The sequence below is a fragment of the Manis pentadactyla genome, chromosome 12 (assembly GCF_030020395.1).
Source record: "Manis pentadactyla isolate mManPen7 chromosome 12, mManPen7.hap1, whole genome shotgun sequence".
Taxonomy (NCBI): domain Eukaryota; kingdom Metazoa; phylum Chordata; class Mammalia; order Pholidota; family Manidae; genus Manis; species Manis pentadactyla.
The window spans coordinates 28197525-28224329 of record NC_080030.1 but is presented as its reverse complement, the minus strand read 5'-3'; the positions used below and the strand labels follow the sequence as shown (position 1 = coordinate 28224329).

Genomic DNA, 26805 nt, shown 5'->3' with positions numbered 1-26805 from the left:
CAATGGATCAATGACCAAATTAAAATGGAGATCCAGGAATATATGGAAACAAATGACAACAACAACATAAAGCCCCAACTACTGTGGGACACAGTGAAAGCAGTCTTAAGAGGAAAGTATATAGCAATCCAAGCATATTTAAAGAAGGAAGAACAATCCCAAATGAATGGTCCAATGTCACAATTATCAAAATTGGAAAAAGAAGAACAAATGAGGCCTAAGGTCAGCAGAAGGAGGGACATAATAGAGATTAGAGAAGAAATAAATAAAATTGAGAAGAATAAAATAGAAAAAATCAATGAAACCAAGAGCTGGTTCTTTGAGAAAATAAACAAAATAGATAAGCCTCTAGACAGAATTATTAGGAGAAAAAGAGAGTCAATACACATCAAAAGAATCAGAAAAGAGAAAGGAAACATCACGACGGACCCCACAGAAATACAAAGAATTATTAGAGAGTACTATGAAAACCTATATGCTAACAAGCTGGGAAACCTAGGAGAAATGGACAACTTCCTAGAAAAATACAACCTTCCAAGACTGACCCAGAAAGAAACAGAAAATCTAAACAGACCAATTACCAGCGATGAAATTGAAGCAGTAATCAAAAAACTACCAAAGAACAAAACCCCCAGGCTAGATGGATTTACCTCGGAATTTTATCAGACATACAGAGAAGACATAATACCCATTCTCCTTAATGTTTTCCAAAAAAATAGTAGAGGAGGGAATACTCCCAAACTCATTCAATGAAGCCAACATCACCCTAATACCAAAACCAGGCAAAGACCCCACCAAAAAAAGAAAACTACAGACCAATATCCCTGATGAATGTAGATGCAAAAATACTCAATAAAATATCAGCAAACTGAATTCAAAAATACATCAAGAGGATCATACACCATGACCAGGTGGGATTCATCCCAGGGATGCAAGGATGGTACAACATTCGAAAATCCATCAACATCATCCACCACATCAACAAAAAGAAAGGCAAAAACCACATGATCATCTCCACAGATGCTGAAAAAGCATTCAACAAAATTCAACATCCATTCATGATAAGAACTCTCAACAAAATGGGTATAGAGGGCAAGTACCTCAACATAATAAAGGCCTTATATGATAAACCCACAGGCAACATCATACTGAACAGCAAGAAGCTGAAAGCTTTTCCTCTGCGATAGGGAACAAGACAGGGATGCCCACTCTCCCCACTGTTATTCAACATAGTACTGGAAGTCCTAGCCACGGCAATTAGACAAAACAAAGAAATACAAGGAATCCAGACTGGTAAAAAAGAAGTCAAACTGTCACTATTTGCAGATGACATGATATTGTACATAAAAAACCCTAAAGACTCCACTCCAAAACTACTAGAACTAATATCAGAATTCAGCAAAGTTGCAGGATACAAAATTAACACACAGAAATCTGTGGCTTTCCTAGACACTAACAATGAACTAATAGAAAGAGAAACCAGGAAGACAATTCCATTCACAATAGCATCAAAAAGAATAAAATACCTAGGAATAAACCTAACCAAGGAAGTGAAAGACCCTGAAAACTATAAGACACTCTTAAGAGAAATTAAAGAGGTCACTAACAAATGGAAACTCATCCCATGCTCCTGGCTAGGAAGAATTAATATCGTCAAAATGGCCATCCTGCCCAAAACAATTTACAGATTTGATGCAATCCCTATCAAATTACCAACAGCATTCTTCAATGAACTGGAACAAATAGTTCAAAAATTCATATGGAAACACCAAAGACCCCGAATAGCTAAAGCAATCCTGAGAAGGAAGAATAAAGTAGGGGGGATCTCACGCCCCAACTTCAAGCTCTACTATAAAGCCACAGTAATCAAGACAATTTGGTACTGGAACAAGAACAGAGCCACAGACCAATCGAACAGAATAGAGACTCCAAATATTAACCCAAACATATATGGTCAACTAATATTCGATAAAGGGGCCATGGACATACAATGGGGAAATGACAGTCACTTCAACAGATGGTGCTGGCAAAACTGGACAGCTACATGTAAAAGAATGAAACTGGATCACTGTCTAACCCCATACACAAAAGTAAATTTGAAATGGATCAAAGACTTGAACGTAAGTCATGAAACCATAAAACTCTTAGAAAAAAACATAGGCAAAAACCTCTTAGACATAAACATGAGTGACCTCTTCTTGAACATATCTCCCCGGGCAAGGAAAACAAAAGCAAAAATAAACAAGTGGGACTATATTAAGCTGAAAAGCTTCTGTACAGCAAAGGACACCATCAATAGAATAAAAAGATGCCCTACAGTATGGGAGAATATATTCATAAATGACAGATCCGATAAAGGGTTGACATCCAAAATATATAAAGAGCTCACACACCTCAACAAACAAAAAGCAAATAATCCAATTAAAAAATGGGCAGAGGAGCTGAATAGACAGTTCTCTAAAGAAGAAATTCAGACGGCCAACAGACACATGAAAAGATGCTCCACATCGCTTGTCATCAGAGAAATGCAAATTAAAACCACAATGAGATATCACTTCACACCAGTAAGGATGGCTACCATCCAAAAGACAAACAACAAATGTTGGCGAGGATGTGGAGAAAGGGGAACCCTCCTACACTGCTGGTGGGGATGTAAATTAGTTCAACCATTGTGGAAAGCAGTATGGAGGTTCCTCAGAATGCTCATAATAGAAATACCATTTGACCCAGGAATTCCACTTCTAGGAATTTACCCTAAGAATGCAGCACTCCAGTTTGAAAAAGACAGATGCACCCCTATGTTTACTGCTGCACTATTTACAATAGCCAAGATATGGAAGCAACCTAAATGTCCATCAGTAGATGAATGGATAAAGAAGATGTGGTACATATACACAATGGAATATTATTCAGCCATAAGAAAAAAACAGATCCTACCATTTGCAACAACCTGGATGGAGCTAGAGGGTATTATGCTCAGTGAAATAAGCCAGGCGGAAAAAGACAAGTATCAAATGATTTCACTCATATGTGGAGTATAAGAACAAAGGAAAACTGAAGGAACAAAACAGCAGCAGAATCACAGAACCCAAGAATGGACTAACAGTTACCAAAGGGAAAGGGACTGGGGAGGATGGGTGGGAAGGGAGGGATAAGGGCGGGAAAAAAAAAGGGGGCATTATGATTAGCATGTATAATATGGGGGGGCAGAGGGAGGGCTGTGCAACACAGAGAAGACAAGTAGTGATTTTACAGCATCTTACTACGTTGATGGACAGTGACTGTGAAGGGGTATGTGGGGGGGACTTGGTGAAGAGGGGAGCGTAGTAAACATAATGTCCTTCATGTAATTGTAGATTAATGATACCAAAAAATAAAGGCCAGAAGACCTGAACAAACATCTCCCGAAAAAAGAGAAACAGGTGCCAAATAAGCATATGAAAAGATATTCCATATCATATGTCATTAGGGATTTGCAAATTAAAAAAACAAGATACCACTTCCAACCCATCAGAGTGGCTGATATAAAAAATATTGACGACACCAAATGCTGCTGAGAATGTGGAGCCAAGGGAACTCTTGTTCACTGTTGGTGGGGATGCGAAATGGCACAGCCACTTCGGAAGACAGTTTGGCAGTTTCTTAGAGAAATGCATACATTCCTACCATGTGATCCAGCAATCACGCTCCTCGGCATTTACCCAAATAAACGACAGTTTATGTCCACACAAAAACCTGCACACAGATGTTAACAGCAGCTGTATCCATAAAATGTTGCCAAAATTTGGAAGAAATCAAGATGTCTAGGCAAATGGATAAATAAACTGTGGTATGTCCAGACAAAAGAATACTACTCAGTGATAGAAACAGAAGTGCTACCAAGCCATGAGAATTCAGGGGCGGAACCTTGGATGCATATTACTCAGTGAGAGAAGCCAGTCTGAAAAGTCTGTGTACTGTATGATTCCAACTACATAATATTCCAGAAAAGACAAAACCATGGAGATAGGCAAAAGATCAGTGGTTGCCAGAGACTGAGAGGAGGGAGGGGTGAACAGGCAGAGCACAGAGGCGTTTCCGAGCGATGGAGCTGTCTTCTCTGATCCTGTACGAGTGGATCACGTCACTGCATGTTTGTCAAGGCCTATGGGCCCTACTCCGCCAAGAGTGAGCCCTGATGTGCCACCTGACGGGGATGCTGGCAGAGGGGAGGGCTATGTCTAGAGTGGGGAGGGTTGGGGGCAGGAGGTACATGGGAACCTAGGGACTTCCTGCTAAATTTTGCTGAGAAACTAAAGCTGTTTGAAAAAATTAAGTCCACTTAAAAAGTTGTGAACAGACATGTATCATTCTGTATTTTCTACTTTATTCCATTTTTTCCTTTGAACAAATTTTGGTTATCTCCCAGGACACTTGCTTCACCACCCACTAATGACCCTACTGGAAGCCAGCAAAAGACTGCTCTGTGGCAGTCCTGTGAAACCCATTCTCTACCCCACAGACGACATACTCCGAATGTCACATCCAGCGCCTTCACAGTCAGCGGGCAAGACCACTTCCCGACCACCAGAGGACCTGCACGAGGCTGTACTAGTCCCCGTGTGCGCCCCAGTACCTGGAGGGAGGGTCTCCACGCTCTGGGCTTTCTCATCCCCGGTGCTGTGATGAAGGTCTTTCTTTTTAATTGTGTCGATTTCATTCCAGTCATCCTAAGGGGAACAAAGACACCACGTGAGTTAATTGGTTCTTCAAGCCTACTTCATCCATCAGCTCCACGAACACTGAGTCCTGTGAAGCCAGAGGGCCCTGGGGCCGCAATGATGAGGACAGACGTCCCATCCCCTGGCTCAGCATCCCAGAACTTCCCAGGGAGTGGAGACGCAAAGGGAGAAAAGTGTGGAAATGACCTTTTCCAAGGAAGGATTTGCATTTTTCTTTGTTTTGCATTTGTATTTGCAGACCTATGGGAAGAAAATGCTCTGGACACCCCAGGATTTGAGGATCCACAAGGGTGAAGGGAGATAGGGAAAGTAGATTAAATAAAATCAATCAACCATGGTTCTATTAAAGCCACTAAAATAGGGAGCTCTCCAGCCACCTCAGATGGTTTAAGGACATCCTAGGACCAGATTCTCCCTATGGGCCCCTTCAAGCCCTCCTCAGAGGTCGTTAAATGATTTGTTTAATTCCAGGGGATAACTGTGGAGGGAGGGAAAGGGCCCCCCCAGGCTTTTCCCAGGGCTCCTTCTAACAGGACTGCCAGTGGAACAGAGCTGCAAATTAAGGGCTGAATGTGAAGCCGGAATAAGATATAAGCTCTGGCAGAATTTATTCAACTCTTTTGCACAAACAATTTAATCTGTCAGCATTAAATCAAACTGAATAACTCCATCACCACAGAGCTAAATGTATTTGCCAGCCACTCGGAATCTGACTTATGTGTATAAAAAAAGAAAGGTTCCTGTGTATAACCCACATCAGAAATATCCCATGGCTAGTAATCTTCGCACACAGACTTCTGTGAGCTAAGCACTGTCCACTGGTCATTGCCCTAGGCAGATGCTCTTAGGATGATCTGCAGCATCAAGCCCCCCGCCGGGGGGAGACCCAATCCGTTCTGTGCGGGACTGTTCAACTAGCATCTCTGCAGGCCGGCGTAGGACCCGGCTTGTGCAGAAGCCGACCTTTTGGCTCTGGAGAACATTAAGGTGAGATCTGCTAGAAGGGCAATCCTTAGGGGCTTGGTCAGATCACGTGTGTTCCCCAGACACAACCTGCCCTGCCAATAATCTGCGTCTGTACGCACTCAGCACGGCAAATAAAGAGGAGCCGTGCCTGAGCTTCCTCCCTCTTGAAGCCAGCTTCTCCTTCAGGTCTTCAGTTGGTACAGCAGGTCTACCCCACCAGGCCATCCTGGCAGTGACGGGGGAGGCACCCTGGGGGCGGGACCCCCCTGCAGACACCGTAGGCTACGGAGGGCAGCTGTCCCAGCTCTTGGGGTCCTGGACCCGCCCACCTAAACCAGGCCTTTCTCAGGGTTTCAAGTGCCCCGGACTGCGGCTCTTGAAGATCCCATCCCACACTGTGGCAAATATATTAAAATGCATTCGTATTCCAGTTTAAATATTTGTTGCAAAAAAAAATTGAAAGATATTTATAATTTGGCTTTTGAGATAACTTCATTATGAATAAACTTCCAATTTACCATTGGCAATGACTTCACAGGAAAGTTGGTAAATGCATGAGTGAGAGACTCCACCCTACTAACTGCCTTATAACATAAGGAAATGAGTGAATATTAAATTCAGCAAGTAATGAAGTCACCAGAGACATACCATGTAGACTTTTAAATTCAGCATTATTATTTTTTATTGCGTAGTTTGCTTGTAACGTTGTGCAGTTGATCATTTTTTTCCACGAGTGTTTTGTCAACTACAAATGCTGGCTAATGCATCAAACCACTCATCCTTGTACTTGAATAAGATCAAAAGTGAACGTTGCTGTTGAGGCCATGAGAATGGAGGCATTACTTGTAGTGTTCACTAAATCAGCACTTACAGGTCAGCCATCAATGCTTTCTCAGAAAACAAATGCTTCCTTCTCCCCACAAACTAGATAAGACTAGTTTTATCAATCTCCCTTCCCGATGCCCCCAGATCGCCCACGCCCCCCTATGAAGGGGCCTGAGGCCCTGCTATCTAACCAGAGCACGGCGAAGTCCCGAGCAGGTGCAGCAAGGCTAGTGCCCTTTGGGAAGGCCTGCTATGCCCCAGGCACTGCCCCCACATACTCCCTCACCCCTGCAACCCTGGCATTTTATGACTCCAGTTTTCCAATGGGACACAGAGATAGGAGAGGTCAGGCAGTTTGTGCAGATGACACGGGGAGTGAGGCCAAGCAGCTGGGGGAGGCAGCGTGCTGGCTCAGGTGCAGGTCCTGGTGACGCAGGGGAGCCAGGCGCCCCTGGGAGATGGCTTGGGGAGGGCAGGCCGGGGAGAGGCAGAGAGGGTGCGTGCCGGCGGGGACATCTCACGTGGGAGTGCGTCCACCAATGAGAAGCACGAGAAAATCGTCTGGTGGGGCGCGGAGAGGCACTGGGAAATAAAGGCTGTTTGTTTTGGAAATACTGAGCTTATTGCGAGATACCAGGAGGGAAACAGGTGGCGACACATGCCTGGAGTTCTGGGACGGCATGCAGGAATCAGAGCTGCAGCGGGCGGGAGACCGAGCCCCTGGGGGAGCATGGGGCCAGGGGCAGCGGACATGCGGGGGGCCCCAACACGGCTGGGAGTGCGTGGGCCCCCGTGTCCTGGGCAGCGATGCGCCGGGTCAGCGCTGCTCACCCCTCCTCCCTGCCCCACGCAGGCCCGGGGCCCGCGCACCTCAGTCCTGGGGGGCAGGGGGGCTCCGCCGCGTTCCTACGCGGCACCGAGCGGGGCCCGGGCTGCCCTGTAATAAGTGCGGTGGAGAAACATTTCCTCCCCCTGCTTACTCAGACCGATTTCACTGGCTTTGCCCACTGAGCCACGGAAGCTGCTGCTTGCGACGACGATGCCCCCACATTTACAAACGGTATAAGACTTATGTTCACCAGGGGAGGCTCTAAAAGTGAAGACGTGCTGATGTGGGGGACGGGCCCTTGCCCAGGGCCTGCTGGCACCCAGGCCGAGCTGCCCACTCGTCTGCTTGCTCTCTCCCTTTTCAGAGACAGTGATGCGGTGACAGGCCCTCCTTCCGGGGACAAGAAAACGCTGCCGGCATTAGGGGAGAACGATGTGGCTTGCCGCTGGGTCTGAAGATGCCGAGAATTCAGAGCTGGTGACCTGGGAAGCCTGCTTTTATTTCCCAGGATGCAGACCCATCTGTGCTTTGTTTCTCCCGCCCTCAAAGGGGGGATGTCCACACCAGATGCATGATGACCAACCCACGGACAGAAGCAGCTTCGGACCCACGCAGGCGGGTTCTGCGGTTCTGACCGAACCTGAATCCCGTCGGGGGGAATCTAAGCAGGGGTCCGGGATTCTCGGGCCACCAGATCAAGTCACACGGGATGGGGGAGATGCTGCTGCCGCCCCCACAACTCTCCCGTTCCACACACAGTGTGGGACGCGTCTACATGCAGCCTCAGGAGGGACCTGGCGAGCCCCTGAGATGGCATCTGAGCCAGACATTGCCAAGTCTCCTCCTGTGTCCCGCTCACTGACCCACCAGAGCGGGCAGCTGTTACTAGGAGACGTCTGAACGGAGTCGGCTTTCACAGTCTACCTGCTCAAGATCTGCAACCTGCCTGCATTATTCTTACAGATGCACACAGCGGAAGCATTTCACCTGGCCTATTACCTGAGACACCAGTGGAATTCAGTCAGGCCAGGAGTGAGACTGGGTGGAAATCATCGACCGGCGACATCTATTCCTCTGCCACAGTTAGAGCACAGCACCAAAAGTCATCCTATTTCTAGTAGACGAAAGAGCAGTCGTTTTTTAATAAAATGACATTATTTTGAGAAACAATAAATCCAATTGGTTTATTGAATAGTTTTGGCAATTAAGTGCAAATAGAGGTTTAAACAATTAAAAGGATAGTCCCCATTATATTTCCAATATGATCTGTCATTGTTTCAGAATAAGAATATATAAGAAGTAAGCTTGGCTTTTGCCAAAGTGCCCGTTGCTGTGGGGGAGGTGCCCCAGCCTGGGAGAGCTGCGCACGGGGCAGGAGAGGGCAGCTGGCGGGGCGGCCACGTAAGATGCACGTATGGCCACACTTGTTAAGGGCACTAGTTACTCAGACCCTCCATGTCCAGATGAGGAAAGAGACCCCAAACGTCTGAGTGGTTTTCTGTGTTACCAACCGCTGCCAAGTGAATGCCCTCAGAACTGAGCCCATGACAACAAGCACGACTGTGTCACAGAGTCAGGCATCTGGGGGTCCTGGCTGGGGTCTCCCCCGAGGCCACAGCCAGACCGCCATCCACAGGCCTGACTGGGCTGAGGGCCAGCTCCCCCCCACAGACTCAGCCTCAGGTCTGCGGGGTGTCCTCGCGACCCGGCAGCGGCCGCCCTACTGTGAGCGACCTGAGAGAAGGAGGGGGTGGGGGGAGAGGCAGAGACACGGACGGGGTGTGGACAGCAGGACCCCCTCCGTGGCTTGGTCCTGGAAATCACACAGTGTCTCACCACCACATTCTACTCCTTAGGAGGGAGATGCCGGGTCTAGCCCGCAGTCCATGGGGAAGGGAACGGGAGCCCACCTTCTGAGAGGGCTGTCAAAGACTCGGTGAGCATATACTGAGACTGCTCCGTTTACGGAGGCCAGAAGACTGACGGCGGCCGAGACGAGGCCAGAATGCTGCTGTGCCCGGAGGGCTATTCACGTGCGGGGGCTGCGAGGCAACCGGAGTCCAGGAACTGCCTCACTGCCCGGTGCAGGACGAAACGTCACTCCGTCCCGTGCCGGCCTCTTGCCTGCAGCCCGACACACAGACCACTGTCACCCGTGGCGGCATGTCTGAACTGCAAAATGCCAGCAAAATGCACACCTGATACATGGGAAAGCAGATAATAAAGAATAAACGTATATTGCTAAGTCATCAAAGGCCGCCTGCATATTATTTAAATGGCTAACGTCATATTTGTTAATGAAGGTTAAAAACATCACTGTGGAAGAAAAAGGAAACTAAATAGGTTGTTTTTAATCTCCTCTTACAGAAATATACCTTGTGACCGTTAAATCATTGCAGTTGACTAGACCATATGCTCAGAGGCGTATTAAATCACCAAAATGCGATCTGGCTGACTCCTTCATTCCTTCCTCATCAATTATCAACTTTTACCATTATTTAATGACTACTCGGCGATTGCCACTGCTACATCCAATCCACACAGCAATATTCAAATTCTGAAAAAGAAAAAGCCTGGTTGCCAGATCTGTTAAAAATAAACACGACAGTTTGTTTCCATAGTCACTTTCCTAAGAATGCATTGCCAAGCTAAGACTGAAAACCAGCTAAAACTGTTCACCTGAAAGCAGATTTTTACGAGCAGACATTTCCCTGCGGAAGACCGAGACCCCCCATAACCCAGCTTTCTTGCTCTGAGGTCACACTACAAAGTGATCCAGAGGACGCGCAAGGACTAGCTGCTGTTTCACATTCTTCAGGGGCACACGACCCACCAAAGGGGTGCAGGGGAATAATCCCTCTGTCTTACTGGAGGGCGAAGAAACCTGCCAACAGGAGGTGTCACTGCTAAGCCTTTACTTTCTCAGCAGCCTGTGTGGTCCATCAACAAACTGGAACACACGATTTCAGCCCAGGGGGAGGGGTGCCGGAATGCCGCCTTCACTGGGCTGGCCATCAGCTCTCCCCGAACCATGGCCAAACTGCTCTTAAAACCAGACGCCTGTGTTCTGCCAACACTGCTGTCTGTGTGTTTCTAAGAGATCACTTTCTGCTTCTATGTGAAAGCACCACTGAAAGCAGTAACTTTGGTTTAAGAGGAAAAGTACAGTTGCCTCTCCTAAGCATCGTTAGAACGGGAAGGAGATGACATGCGGCAGAGGCCAGAAACATAATCGCATCAGTTCTGGATGTGGGTTCTGTGCAGGGGCAGCAGCGAGGACCCCCCAGCTGCTTCACCCCCTGGGAGAGCCGGTCACCGAGCTGGAGCGGGAACAGCTCAGGCGAGCATCAATAGCAACCTTCCAAAACCTCTACCCGGGTCTGAATCAGGAATAGGAAGAGCATGGAAATCAGACCTGGGTGGGGCGGTGAGAGAGGGAACAAGGCTTTCTCCCAGGTCTGGTGCTGCCGGGAGCAGACAACTGAGTCACAGCCTCCGGGGGTGGGGTGTAGCCTTGGATGTTTTCTAGAAGCTCCCACGCAGCTCTGATGCAGAGTCAGGGTTGAGAACCACTAGCTTCGCTGATAGGCTTACCGTTTTTCACAGTCAATATTCCAACCTGTTTCACAAAACTCAACGCTGCTGAAACGGGAGGGGAGCAAACTTCCAGAGAGGGTTCAAAGTTGTAGATAGCTTTATACATGATCACTTGCTCACAAATAAAAAGGGTATCATGATAAATATATCACTCTTCCTCTATGTCACTGTGGCCCCTCAGAGAAAAGCAGGCTTTGGTATTCAGGAGCTGTAACAGCCACCTGTGCCGAAGTCACCAGCCACGGTGACATTGCTACCAGACCTCTCGCCACTGAACCTTCCAACGTGCAGCGGGCGTAGGGCATCGTCCCGCACACTCACTCAATAAATGGCGGCCAACTGGCTTAATCAGTCATAATCTTCCCATTTCAATCCCTGTGGCCACAGGCAGGTGAAACACCCATCAGCTTAGTCTAGGAATTCTGGGCACTCAATGCACCACCAGGAGGGTGTGAGAATGTGTTGCTGGCTTGGCAAATCAGCCCTGGTCTGTCTCATCCACCCTGGACGACTAAGGCGGCCTCTCTGAGCCTCCATTTCCCAATATGTGACATGGAAATTCAAAACCAGCTCTATGCAATCCCCTGAAATGATGTCAGTGACAGGACCGGGTTGAACTATATACGTCACCCAAGGCAGATATGTAGTCCCATCACTGACATTACACCTGCCTTCTTCCACTTTGCCCTCATTGAGGTACACCAGTCAGGCCGCTCGACTTCTGCTTTCCTCCCCATGGTTAGCTCATTTGCACACATGTTAAAATGCATGTGTGCTACCTCTGTGGTCCTCTTCCCCCAAACTCATAACCCCAGTCTACCTGTAAGAAAATCCCAAATGAGGGATATTTTTGCCAATTTGACTAGGGGTCCTCATAACTGTAAAAGTGGCCACATACAAGGATGGCTGAGAAACTGTTATGGCCCAGAGTGCCTGAAAAGACGCGACGACAAAATATCATGTGGGATCTGGGTAGGACGCTGGGACAGAAAAAGGACATTAGGGGAAAATCCAAGAAATGTGAGCAAAGTAGGGACTTCAGTCCATAATAATGTGCCAGCATTGGTTCTTTAATTATAACAAAGGTAGGAGGCTAACGTAAGATTTTAATAATGATGATAACTGGGTACAGGGTGTATGAAAGTTTCTCTGCACTGGTCTCATTTTTTCTGTAAATCTAAAACTGTCCTAAAAAATAAAGACTAAAAAATAAAAAATAAAGTGTGTGCACAGATCTTATTTATATAAAAGGGAAACATCATTAAACACTCCTGGGCCAACATCTGCCAGCCTTGTATTTCTAGGATGTCTGTTACTTTTTAACAGCAATAGTAAGCCTGCTCCACTCCCTCCTCCCTTCAGGGTACGGAGGTGTGAATCTCATGGCAAATGCTGATTTTAAAGCCAATTCTGAATGAGACACAGAGCCCAGGGGCAATTTATTTCACACCACAATTCTCTCTTTGAGAGCAATCAATCCATCCTAAACTCCTGTGCTTATGGTAGGTGACCAGAGTGGCAGGAGGCTCAGAGCACGGGGAGCACAAAGCCGGCGATTAGCGTGCAGCTGTTCCTTATTCCTGCTTCTAAATAGGAGTCTATGGAGCAAGGCAGGGCGCTCGGGCCAGGTCATAAACATACCCGAAGGCAAGAGCAGCAGGCCCATAAATGCATGGGATGGATTTAGAGCCACAGGTTAGCCAAGCACCTGCCATTTCTAAGGAGCCCTTTATGGCCTCATTCTTCACTCTTGCTCTAATTCTACCTCTTTCTTCCTGTAAACTGAAAAACGGCTTCTCCCATTATGGGGTCTCAGACAAAACCCCTTCCTAACTGCTTCTCCACTTCCTGTTCTGGGATTCTCAATGTCAGCCAAAGCAGGCTCTCTTACTTTAGAAAAATGATGAATTTCAGCAAACTGGTGTAGAAAACGTCTCTTTACCTCCACAAAAATGTATTTGAGCAAATTCTTTGCCCTGTGACTTATGTAAAAGTCAATTATATTTTAAAATTAAAAAATAAGAACTTCCAGTAGGTGATAAAAAAAAAGTGGTAAGAGAGAAGGTAAGCAGGCAGTCAGCATGACAAGGAACTGAACCACACGAGAGTGCAGAAGAGCGGCCAGCGGGCAGGGGCAGGCGGCATCCTCGTAAGCTTGCACCACCATGATCTCCCCTCCACCTCTGGATCCCCACCCACACCACTCCAGCTTCCTCCAACCCCATCCCCACTGGGATTCCTCCATACCTGGCAGCACCCTGATCTCTGTATCAAATCCTGCGAAACAGCTTCCTCACTTAGCCCCAGCTCTTGGGCTTACCAGGTCTCATGGAGCCGTGCTGCAATGCTACCTGTCACCAGTAGGTGCCGCCACCTGACACTACCTTAAGTCAACCGAATCCTCCAATAAATCTCACCCAGCTCCTCAAAGGGAAGACTTTCAGGTCAGTACAACTTAGATTTCAACTTCTCTTTGGGGACAATTAAAACGAGAGAAACCTGGCTGTAGAGAGAAAAGGAAAGAGCAGAGGAGACGGGAGGGGCAGAGCTTTCCCAAAGCTGCCCTGGGACAGGAGGTGAGCAGCAGAGCCCAGCACAACCCCAGGGCGTTGCAGCCTGAAGGCTGGTGAAGGAAGTGTTTGAAGGTGAGAATGCATGTCAAGGTTAGTGAGCCAGATGATGGCGATGCACACAGGTTTTCTTAGAAAACCAGTAAATGTTGCCAGAGGTTCAGAAACACAACGTTTGAGGCACACGTCAAAAGAGGCGTGTCACCTGCAGCTGAGGAGAATAAATGCACGAGCATCGCAGTGGGGAGATATCTCCGGAAGTTTCTAACAAATGATGGACAGTGCATGGGAAACGCAACATTTTTATTATTATTCATTTACAGTTTACATGTTCTCACTGACATTCTCTTTCTTTAGGGCTCAGTGGCTGTCTGCCCTGTGATTTTACCCAAAAACCCTAGAAGAGTTGTCTTACGTCTATTTTTCTCATAAGACCTTTATTTTATTAAAGATTCATCTTTCACAAAGGATTTGTACAAAGAGAACAGAGCCATGCACTGTCAATCATCAGCCCATTTTACAGCAAAGGACACAAACAGGGAAAGGGGCTGATGCAGTGCCTCCAGCCCTCCGATTCCACTTCCACCTGGTCTGAGACATTGTTTTTCCACAGCTCCTGGCTCTTTTCTTAGAAGGCTACTGAAATCAGATCATAGAACCCGAGTGGAAGGTTAACATCAGTCCCCTGGTGTGAGTGACAGGTAGCAGGATGCTGCAGAGACCCACGCCCAAGTGTGGGGAAGGCCCAGCACTGCTGGGCACAGGCTGCTGGCACATCTCGGAGCGCTAGCTGCCACACAAGCCTCCCTCCCTGCTGTGTTCTGTCCCGGTACGGGATGGAAAGCCCCAGAAGGGACAAGTGTTTATCTCCTTACCTCTGGCCCACTTAGTTCCCTCTGCCTTTCCTAGCTGAGCCATTATTCCCGCTCTTCCAGGACGTGGTATTAGAACATGGGCTGTGGATGTCCAACTACCTTATTAAAAAGCAAAAGTTTTGGGAGCCAAGATGGCGGTGTGAGTAGAGCAGTGGAAATCTCCTCCCAAAACCACATATATTTATGAAAATATAACAAACACAACTCTTCCTAGAAAAAAACCAGAGGACACAGGACAACATCCAGACCACATCCACACCTGCGAGAACCCAGCGCCTCGCAAAGGGGGTAAGATACAAGCCCCGGCCCCGCGGGAGCCGAGCGCCCCTCCCCCCAGCTCCCGGGGGGAGAAGAGGAGGCAGAGCGGGAGGGAGACGGAGCCCAGGACTGCTGAACACCCAGCCCCAGCCATCCGGGCCAGAGTGCAGGGCCCTGGATACTAGGGAAACAGGGCAGCAAGACGGTTGAGCGGGTGCCTGAGGCCGGCGCCGGAGAACAAAGAGAAGCAAGCAGCTTTTGTTGTTGTTGTTGTTGTTTTGTTTTGGTGAGTGCTTTTTGGAAGTCTTAAAGGGACAGGGCGGGACACTTAGCCCAGAGGCAGGGAATCTGGGGATCTCTGGGCACTCTAACCCCCTGGGCAGCAGGGAGCACGGAGGCCCCTCATGGAGATAAATAGCCTCCCGGCCACTCCCCCTCAAACAGGGCTCCACCATTTTGGAGCAGCAGCCCGAGGCAAGCCACGCCCACAGCAACAGCGGAGATAAACTCCATAGCAGCCGGGCAGGAATCAGAAACCCTGTCTGCACGCTGCTGCCCAGCACAAGCCACTAGAGGTCGCTGTTCTCCCAGGAGAGGAAGGCCACAAAAGAACAAGAAGGGAAGTTCTTCCAGCCATCACTCCTCCCAGCTCTGCAAACTATTTCTATCACCATGAAAAGGCAAAATTACAGGCAAACCAAGATCACAGAGACAACACCAGAGAAGGAGACAGACCTAACCAGTCTTACTGAAAAAGAATTCAAAATAAAAATCATAAACATGCTGATGGAGATGCAGAGAAATATGCAAGAGCAATGGGGATGAAGTCCAGAGGGAGATCACAGATGCCAGGAAAGAGATTACAGAAGTGAAACAAACTCTGGAAGGATTTACCAGAAAGGATAAGATGCAAGAGGCCATTGATGGAATAGAAACCAGAGAACAGGAACACATAGAAGCTGACACAGAGAGAGATAAAAGGATCTCCAGGAATGAAACAATATTAAGAGAACTGTGTGACCAATCCAAAAGGAACAATATCCGTATTATAGGGGTACCAGAAGAAGAAGAGAGAGAAAAAGGGATAGAAAGTGTCCTTGAAGAAATAATTGCTGAAAACTTCCCCAAACTAGGGGAGGAAATGGCTTCTCAGACCACAGAAGCACACAGAACTCCCATGACAAGGGACCCAAAGAGGGCAACACCAAGACACGTAATAATTAAAATGGCAAAGATCAAAGACAAGGACAGAGTATTAAAGGCAGCCAGAGAGAAAAAAAAGGTCACCTACAAAGGAAAACCCATCAGGCTATCATCAGACTTCTCAAAAGAAACCTTACAGGCCAGAAGAGAATGGCATGATATATTCAGTGCAATGAAACAGAAGGGCCTTGAACCAAGGATACTGTATCCAGCACGATTATCATTTAAATATGAAGGAGGGATTAAACAATTCCCAGACAAGCAAAAGTTGAGGGAATCTGCCTCCCACAAACCAACTCGACAGGGCATCTTACAGGGACTGCTCTAGATGGGAGCACTCCTAAAAAGAGCACAGAACAAAACACCCAACATATGAAGAATGGAGGAGGAGGAATAAGAAGGGAGAGAAGAAAAGAATCTCCAGACAGTATATATAACAGCTCAATAAGCAAGCTAAGTTAGGCAGTAAGATACTAAAGAGGCTAACCTTGAACCTTTGGTAACCACGAATTTAAAGCCTGCAATGGCAATAAGTACATATCTCTCAATAGTCACCCTAAATGTAAATGGACTGAATGCACCAATCAAAAGACAGAGTAACAGAATGGATAAAACAGCAAGATCCATCTATATGCTGCTTACAAGAAACTCACCTCAAACCCAAAGACATGCACAGACTAAAAGTCAAGGGATGGAAAAAGATATTTCAGGCAAACAACAGCGAGAAGAAAGCAGAGGTTGCAGTACTAATATCAGACAAAATAGACAAAAAAACAAAGAAAGTAACAAGAGATAAAGAAGGACACTACATAATGGTAAAGGGCTCAGTCCAAAAAGAGGATATAACCTTTCTAAATATATATGCACCCAACACAGGAGCACCAGCATATGTGAAACAAATAATAATAGAACTAAAGGGGGAAATAGACTGCAATGCATTCATTTTAGGAGACTTCAACACACCATTCACCCCAAAGGATAGATCCACCGGGCAGAAAATAAGTAAGGACACGGAGGCACTGAACAACACAGTAGAGCAGATGGACCTAATAGACATCTATAGAACTCTATATCCAAAAGCAAAAGGATATACATTCTTCTCAAGTGCACATGGAACATTCTCCAGAATAGACCACATACTAGCCCACAAAAGAGCCTCAGTAAATTCCAAAATATTGAAATTCTACCAACCAATTTTTCAGACCACAAAGGTATAAAACTAGAAATAAATTCTACAAAGAAAACAAAAAGGCTCACAAACACATGGAGGCTTAACAACATGCTCCTAAATAATCAATGGATCAACGAACAAATTAAAATAGAGATCAAGGAATATATGGAAACAAATAACAACAACAACACAAAGCCCCAACTTCTGTGGGACACAGCGAAAGCAGTCTTAAGAGGAAAGTATATAGCGATCCAGGCACACTTGAAGAAGGAAGATCAAACCCAAATGAATAGTCTAATATCACAATTATCGAAACTGGAAAAAGAAGAACAAATGAGGCCTAAAGTCAGCAGAAGGAGGGACATACTGAAGATCAGAGAAGAAATAAACAAAATTGAGAAGAAAAAAATGATAGTAAAAAAAAAATGAAACCAAGAGCAGGTTCTTTGAGAAAATAAACAAAATAGATAAGCCTCTAGCCAAACTTATTAAGAGAAAAAGAGAATCAACACAAATCAACAGAATCAGAAATGAGAATGGAAAAATCACGACAGACTCCACAGAAATACAAAGAATTATTAAAGACTACTATGAAAACCTATATGCCAACAAGCTGGAAAACCTAGAAGAAACGGACAACTTCCTAGGAAAATACAACCTTCCAAGACTGACCAAGGAAGAAACACAAAAGTTAAACAAACCAATTACGAGCAAAGATATTGAAACGGTAATCAAAAAACTACCCAAGAACAAAACCCCCGGGCCGGACGGATTTACCTCGGAATTTTATCAGACATACAGAGAAGACATAATACCCATTCTCCTTAAAGTTTTCCAAAAAATACAAGAGGAGGGAATACTCCCAAACTCATTCTATGAAGCCAACATCACCCTAATACCAAAACCAGGCAAAGACCCCACCAAAAAAGAAAACTACAGACCAATATCCCCGATGAATGTAGATGCAAAAATACTCAATAAAATATTAGCAAACCGAATTCAAAAATATATCAAAAGGATCAAACACCATGACCAAGTGGGATTCATCCCAGGGATGCAAGGATGGTACAACATTCGAAAATCCATCAACATCATCCACCACATCAACAAAAAGAAAGACAAAAACCACATGATCATCTCCATAGATGCTGAAAAAGCATTTGACAAAATTCAACATCCATTCATGATAAAAACTCTCAACAAAATGGGTATAGAGGGCAAGTACCTGAACATAATAAAGGCCATATATGACAAACCCACAGCCAACATTATATTGAACAGCGAGAAGCTGAAAGCTTTTCCTCTGAGATCGGGAACTAGACAGGGATGCCCACTCACCCCACTGTTATTTAAAACAGTACTGGAGGTCCTAGCCACGGCAATCGGACAAAACAAAGAAATATAAGGAATCCAGATTGGTAAAGAAGAAGTTAAACTGTCACTATTTGCAGATGACATGATATTGTACATAAAAAACCCTAAAGACTCCACTCCAAAACTACTAGAACTGATATCGGAATACAGCAAAGTTGCAGGATACAAAATTAACACACAGAAATCTGTGGCTTTCCTAGACACTAACAATGAACTAATAGAAACAGAAATCAGGAAAACAATTTCAGTCGCAACTGCATCACAAAGAATAAAATACCTAGGAATAAACCTAACCAAAGAAGTGAAAGACCTATACCCTGAAAACTACAAGTCACTCTTAAGAGAAATTAAAGGGGACACTAACAAATGGAAACTCATCCAATGCTCATGGCTAGGAAGAATTAATATCATCAAAATGGCCATCCTGCCCAAAGCAATATACAGATTTGATGCAATCCCTATCAAATTACCAGCAACATTCTTCAACGAACTGGAACAAATAATTCAAAAATTCATATGGAAACACCAAAGACCCCGAATAGCCAAAGCAATCCTGAGAAAGAAGAATAAAGTAGGGGGGATCTCACTCCCCAACTTCAAGCTCTACTATAAAGCCATAGTAATCAAGACAATTTGGTACTGTCACAAGAGCAGGGCCACAGACCAATGGAACAGACTAGAGAATCCAGACATTAACCCAGACATATATGGTCAATTAATATTTGATAAAGGAGCCATGGACATACAATGGCGAAAGGACAGTCTCTTCAACAGGTGGTGCTGGCAAAACTGGACAGCTACATGTAGGAGAATGAAACTGGACCATTGTCTAACCCCATATACAAAAGTAAACTCAAAATGGATCAAAGACCTGAATGTAAGCCATGAAACCATTAAACTCTTGGAAGAAAACATAGGCAAAAACCTCTTAGACATAAACATGAGTGACCTCTTCTTGAACATATCTCCCTGGGCAAGGAAAACAACAGCAAAAATGAACAAGTGGGACTATATTAAGCTGAAAGCTTCTGTACAGCAACAGACACCATCAATAGAACAAAAAGGTACCCTACAGTATGGGAGAATATATTTGTAAATGACAGATCCGATAAAGGCTTGATGTCCAAAATATATAAAGAGCTCACACATCTCAACAAACAAAAAGCAAATAATCCAATTAAAAAATGGGCAGAGGACCTGAATAGACAGTTCTCTAAAGAAGAAATTCAGATGGCAAACAGACACATGAAAAGATGCTCCACATCGCTTGTCATCAGAGAGATGCAAATTAAAACCACAATGAGATATCACCTCACACCAGTAAGGATGGCTGCCATAGAAAAGACAAACAACAACAAATGTTGGCGAGGTTGTAGAGAAAGGGGAACCCTCCTACACTGCTGGTGGGAATGTAAATTAGTTCAACCATTGTGGAAAGCAGTATGGAGGTTCCTCAAAATGCTCAAAATAGACTTACCATTTGACCCAGGAATACCACTCCTAGGAATTTACCCTAAGAACACAGCACTCAAGTTTGAAAAAGACCAATGCACCCCTATGTTTATCGCAGCACTATTTACAATAGCCAAGAATTGGAAGCAACCTAAGTGTCCATCAGTAGATGAATGGATAAAGAAGATGTGGTACATATACACAATGGAATATTACTCAGCCATAAGAAGAAAATAAATCCTACCATTTGCAAAAACATGGATGGAGCTAGAGGGTATTAGGCTCAGTGAAATAAGTCAGGTGGAGAAAGAGAAATACCAAATGATTTCACTCATCTGTGGAGTATAAGAACAAAGGAAAAACTGAAGGAACAAAACAGCAGCAGAATCACAGAACCCAACAATGGACTAATAGTTACCAAAGGGAAAGGGACTGGGGAGGATGGGTGGGTAGGGAGGGATAAGGGGGTGGGTAAGAGGAAAGGGGGTATTATGATTAGCATGCATAATGGGGGGTTGGGAGAAAGGGGAGGGCTGTACAACACAGAGAAGACAAGGAGTGATTCTACAACATTTTGCTATGCTGATGGACAGTGACTGTAAAGGGGTTTGTGGGGGGGACCTGGTATAGGGTAGAGCCTAGTAAACGTAATATTCTTCATGTAATTGTAGATTAATGATAAAAAAAAAAGAAAGAAAAGGGGGATTACTCCCTGAAAGGATAAAAGTAACTGTAAATCGATGATTAAAGCATGCTTTAAACATCCTTAATTTTGATCATTTAAAAGGTGTCAGATGATCAGCTATGGAAGTACATTTTTCTGATAATATTCCTTTCTGTTAAAAAACAAACAAGAAAAGCAGTTCCTGTGTGGTGATCTCCAGTAAGTTCTTCACAATGGTATAAAGGTCATATCAAAGTGTGGGCAAAGGGTTTGTTTGTGTTTATACAGAGGATCAAAGCCTAATTTGGCTACCCAGAAAACGAATTAAGATACGATATGAAGAACTTCCAACATCAACATTCTCTGGAAGAGTCATTCCAGAAGATGAACATCAAAAAACTTCAACAAAGATCCTGGCGCTGTTGCAGTTGTAGCTGCATTCATCCCACTGGTTCCTGGACTTGCCATTGGAATGAAGGAGATATCTAAGCTGGCCTGTGCATACAGTAAAACAACAAATTTGACTGGATCTATACTGTCGGAACTCAACCACAAATTAGGAGAAGTGCAAGTTGCAGCTCTCCAAAATCTTGCAACTACAGACTATCTACTGTTAAAAGAACATATGGGATGTGAACAGTTCCCAGGAAAGTTGTTTTAATTTGTCTGATTTTTCTCAAACTATTCAAATTCAATTAGACAATATCCATCATATCATTGATAAGTTTTCACAAATGCCTAGGGTGCCTAACTGATTTTCTTGGTTTCACTGGAGATGGCTGGTAATTGTAGGTCTGCTTTGGTTATGTAGCTCTATTCCTATTATGTTAATGTGTGTGTGCAATTTAATTAGTAGTTTAAAACCTATACATGGTTATGTTACTCTACAAGAAGATATGTCAAAGAAATAATCAATCTTCCCATGTTTTCTTCCATCTGCTACTTCTATAGCTTTTCTTCTTCCTTCCTAATTACAACCCTTTAGTAGAATTCGTGCCTCATAACAAAATTACCGAGTATCATAATTCTTCCAAGTGGTAAAGATACCTCAAGACAAATGCTGGGCGTAGAAGCCACAGGGCATAAATCTGCAAAGAAGTAAAAAGCTAACCTTTTCGAACAATATGGCTTCTCTCTCACTTACCAACTTTACATTTCCCTGTATGGCCCTGGAAGATGACTGGTTAGCCAGAGATGGGTAAGATTCCTCAAGGGAGGAACAACCTAAGACAGGCACAGTCGCAGGGGGGTCATCAGGTGAGAAATTGGGGATCAACAGAGGTGAGGCTTAGAACACCACCCCCCCTGTTTTGAGAGAAATCTTCTGCATCCGTGGATGTTTTGTTGCCCTTGTCTAGCTTGGATTAATACTTAGTCTATTGGCACACACCTGATCATCTACATTTGCCCTCTTACAGCACTAAACTATGTTTTCTACCTTTATCTTGCATCTACCTACCACTTCAGCATTTTATTTAAAAAAATAATAATAATATTAATAATAATAATAAAGGGAGAAATGTGGGATCCACATATAAATCAAGTATAAAAATCAAACGAATATTCATATTTGACCTGATTGTTTATAGTTCATAATGCGTGATCAAAACCGAAAGTTTCTGTGATGACTACCCTTGCACTGTTCACCATGTAAGAACTTATTCACTATGTAAGAATTTGTTCACCATGTAAGAACTTGTTCATTATGCTTCAGAAGATTGGAGACTGTTGAGAACTAGGCTTGGGGTTGATTAATGATTGTGCATTGAGTCCCCTATACAGAATTTTATTGTTGTTAACAACCATTTGATCAATAAATATGAGAGATGCCTTCTCAAAAGAAAAAAAAAAAGCAAAAGTTTAGGGTGTAAATTAGTTCACCCCAACTGGGAAGCAATTTGGCACCACATATCAAGACCTACAAAGATGCTTAGAACCTTTAAGCTGAGAAATCTCATTTCTGTGAACTAATGAACTAACCCCAAATAAGGAACAAATCTCATACACGAATATTGCAGCATTGTTTGACAGGAAAAGAAAAAAAAAAGAAGAAATGAAATATTCACCAATAAGAGGTTGGTTAAATGTTACAGCCCCTCCAAAGAATAGCATGAAACCATTAAGATTTATAATTACAAAAATCACATGGCTGGCCATAAGCAAAATGCTTACAATACGTTAACTGAAAAAGTAGGAGACAAAATTGTATGTACGTAGTGAAACAATTATACAGAAATATACATCTGTATGGATCAGCTTGGGATGAGATGCACTAGGATACAAATGGTTGTGTCAGCGCCGAGAATGAGGAGCGTTGTCTCTACTTCTCAAACTTGGTCATGTTTTAAATCACCTTCATGAATAATGTTTCGCTTCAGACATGTTTAGACTGGAACTTCACACAGAAGCAATATTTCACGTCCTTAAGGGACCGTGGCAGTCAGCTCCACTCTGGCCTAAGGTCACAAACACTGCCCAGGGGGCTAGGGGAGCCTGTGGTGGCACAGGAGCCGTTTCTACAAGCCTGGCCTCTGCTTTTAAGGTGTGGGGTCAAGGCATTGGGGTCAAAGCATTGCTCTAGAACCAGGGGGGGGTTCCAGAATTCCTCTCCCTCAAGAAATGGAGAAAGGGCCAGAAAGGCCGCTCCTGTCCTGGGCAGGGTTCAGCATGGCCAGCTTTGGCCTTCCATGTCCATCCCTTTCCCTGCTGAGTGCTTACCGTCAACAAGAGACCCTACTGACTGTGTGTGCTGAGAGCCACTGCTGTCCCCAAAGCTTTAAACTAAGGGGTGCACTGGGCCGAGCTCACAGGCAGCTACATGCAAAAAGAGAGAAACCAAAGCATGCTCTTCTATCAGGCTGCCCACTCTGGCTCGACTGCCCCCATTCTCCGACAGAACATAGTGGGGATAGGGACATAACAGTGACGTCACCTCTGCAGAGCTGACCTCCACTGGGTTCCTCGTGCCGGGAGCTTAGAGCAGCTGCACATATGCGACCTCAACCACTCCCCTCAGTGTTCTTGAGGCACAGCATCTGTGATCCCATTCAGAAGATGAGAAAACTGAGAACCACAAAGAATCAAGGGCATGGGCCAAACAGGTGGAGCTTCAGGGGTCACCCTGGGTCTGACGGGCGCAGCACCCATGCTCGATCCATACCGCCAGCCTGGTGGAGGGAGGGACTGGCTGACCCAGTGCCCGCCAGGTAGGTGGGGCACCTGAACCCAGCTCACCATGGAGGCCCCTGCCCACGGCTGGACAGACAGTAATTGGGGACTGCCCATCTGTCCTCTCATCTTCTCTTATTCAGCTTCAGAAAATTATCATCTTACACAAATGGGTTTTCAAAGTTGGCTTTTCCTGTCCACACACTTTACCTCATTTAACCACAATGGGAAAGTTGGGGTGAACAGACTGGCTGCAATGAAGTCAGGCTTCGCAGGCAAAATCAAATTCCCACTCTGGTGCGCGTGGCAATAGAAATCAGGTTTCTACCCGTGGTGATGTGGCAATAATTAAATGAGATAGCATGGATGATGACAATACTTAACAGTCTGCCACACAGTAGATTCTCAATAAAAAGTGCATCCCTGTCCCACACAACAGCCTTCTGGGTTACAAGGTGCGCCATATGTTACAGCAGAGAAAACCAGGACACTAGCAGTCACCTGAGTTTACCCAAGACACCTCAGCTGCTGCTGACCAGTCCTCATCCTCCCCCTGCGGACCCGGAGAGTCTGTGTAATTCAGGCACCACCACCCAGGTGCGCCGACTCCGCCGAGTTGGTTCCGAGTGGTGCTGAGTCTCAAGTCTACTGCACATCCAGGTCGGACAAGTTAGCGTTCTCTTTCGACAGTCTTCTTTTTCTTTAATGCTGAGTTTTAATTCTGACTAGAAAGAGCCTGTTAGCCTGTTAATTTACTTTCTGTAGGTCAAAGATTCATGTGACCACTGGCTTTGAAACTACAAAGAACTAATTCAAATCCAGGCAGCTACATGCAAAAAGAGCGCAACAGTCCATCTCTCTCTCTCAGTAGTAGCATTATCCAGAATCTAGACTTTGAGGATTAGAGAAAGTGTATGTGAAATACTTAAAATACAGAAGATGGTCAGATACAGGACCTGTCCTAACGCCTTGGGCACGAGTTGCCCCAGATGAGGTGGTAGAAGGAACTGACTAGAAAGTCGGTCAGTCTTCCATGGTCGAGGAAAACAGCGAAGGTCACTGGAGTCAAATTACTCAGAACACGCAAGCCCCACTTTCATTCACGCATATGCAAGATTATGCAAATGCACCGGGGTCCCGAGTCTCACCAGCAAAACCAGACTGGGAGTGTCAGGAATTTTTACTTCTTAAGAAATTTTGCTAGTGGGTCTTAGCATAGGTTTATACACCCTATTCTTCCAAAAGGGGGCTCGACTGCTTAAAACAAAGTACATAAAAGTACGAAAGAAACTGAACATCGAAACTGAGGAAAGGAGGAGGCGGAAACGCTGCGGTCGGTTTGCACTTTAGCTCTGAGCTTCCCAGGGGCAGAAGTAAAAGGAGTGGCGGGAACAAGAATGGCGACTGCACGGGTTCCAGTCGCGGGCCGGAGGCAACTCGGTCTGTGACCAAGTCGGAACCTCGATCAGCGCCGGGCTCCACAGGCTTCCGACGGACCGAATTCTCGTCACCCAGGTGGAGTCGGGAGCACCTACGGGGGCACTGGCCGCCCGGTGGAAGGCCTAACCCTGGCCGTGGGGCTAGAGGATGCGGGGTCTCCGAGGCGGCGCACCAGCCGCCCAGCCCCCAGCCGGCAGCGGACGCGGAGGCCCCGCCCCTCGGGGGCTCGCGGGGCTGCAGAACTAGCTGTGGCCAATCGGATGCCAGCACGTGGGGGGCCTGTGAGCACGTGCGCACCTGCCCCGGGACCGGCCCACCAACGGAACTGTCACTCGCGCGTGAGCCCCCGGGGAACCCGCCGCGGGCCCCTTCGGCCAGCCCACAGCGGCGTGAGAAGCCATCAGTCATTCAGGGTCGTTTGCAAGGCTGCAGCAGATAGTGCGGCAAGGAGGCTGGATGAAATAATGCAGGAAATTCTAACAGCTTTTTGGGGAACAGGAAGCCGGTTTTACATGGCTGCTGCCCATTACACACTTTGGAGCAGGACAAAGAAGGACAGCTCCGCAAAAGGATTCTGCTTGGGGCAAAACCAGGTCGGCCCCACGGTTTGAGCCAACAGCCCCCTGGAAAATGCTAGAGCCCCTTCAGTAAACACACGGGTGTGGGGGGCCTACGCATCGGGGGACTGAAGAAGAGCTGTGTAAACCTTTTCTGACGTAACCAACTTGTTCATCTAACACATAGTTTTTTTGAGTGTTTACTATATGCCAGGTCCTTTGCTAGGAGGCAGAGATGCAGAGACACACGGTCGGGCCCAGTCCTCAAGAGTATCAGACACATGGAGAGAACTCAGCATGGCCTGTGACCCTGGGCACATCCGTAGGCTGCCTACGGCTCAGGCTCTTGTCCGGGGAACGGGGACAGCAGTGAACAGTCGCTGAGCAGGATTTCTGTAGCCCCTTGCTGTAATGCTTGACGTGTCAATACATGGATATTGTTATTAATACTAACATCTTGTATTTAATACTTTGTCTTAGAGTAGTATCATCTCTCTGTGATATGCAGATGGGTTGGAAAAGGTAGAAAGTGAGGGGGGACTATTAGTAGACAACTGTGGTCGCCCTGGAAAAAAGAGACAATCACCACTGGACCAGAGGGCAGAGACACAGGACGGCGGCCCAGAGCCGGGCGGGGGAGGAGCCCCTGCGTGGGGCGGCTCCTGCGATGGAACACACCCAATGAGGCCGTGACTTTGGCCTCCCAACCCGCACTCCCAAAGCTCGGCAGAGCTCTGGGTCAGAAGGCAGGAATGGAGGGCCTGTTGGCGATTCCCCCAGAGCCGAGAGCCAGCTCCAGCGAACAGGGCCTTGGGCCTGGGGAGGCCGGCACTGCCCCAGATTCCAGGTCCCCAGAAACACCCTGAGGAGGCCCCCGGGTGAGAAGGGGCTGGAGGGCGGGGCGGGCCGTGGCAGCAGAGCCAGCAGCCTGGGGGTGGGGTGCGGTGCAGACTCTTAGTTCCCCTCCTGACCTGCCTACCCTCAGCTGAGCCTGCTCCACGGAGCCCACTCAGCTCACATGCGCTACGCCCGACGAGAACCAAGATGGCCAGGGTCATCCGGCACCCCGGGCCACAGCACCCCCTCCACCCTGGGGCTCCCTGAAGACCCCGAGTGTGGTCCTCAGGCTGGCAGC

The 26805-nt window shown here is 46.2% G+C and overlaps 1 protein-coding gene across 2 annotated transcripts in view; it reads right to left on the bottom strand.

The window, feature by feature from the left end:
* GALNT2 (polypeptide N-acetylgalactosaminyltransferase 2) overlaps positions 1–26805 on the bottom strand; it is a 198959-nt gene that overhangs the window by 83601 nt on the left and 88553 nt on the right. For both annotated transcript variants that reach the window (XM_036875703.2, XM_036875702.2), the window contains exon 2: positions 4616–4709. In XM_036875703.2, the coding sequence (XP_036731598.2) occupies positions 4616–4709 (94 nt within the window). The remainder of the gene's footprint in view (positions 1–4615; positions 4710–26805) is intronic.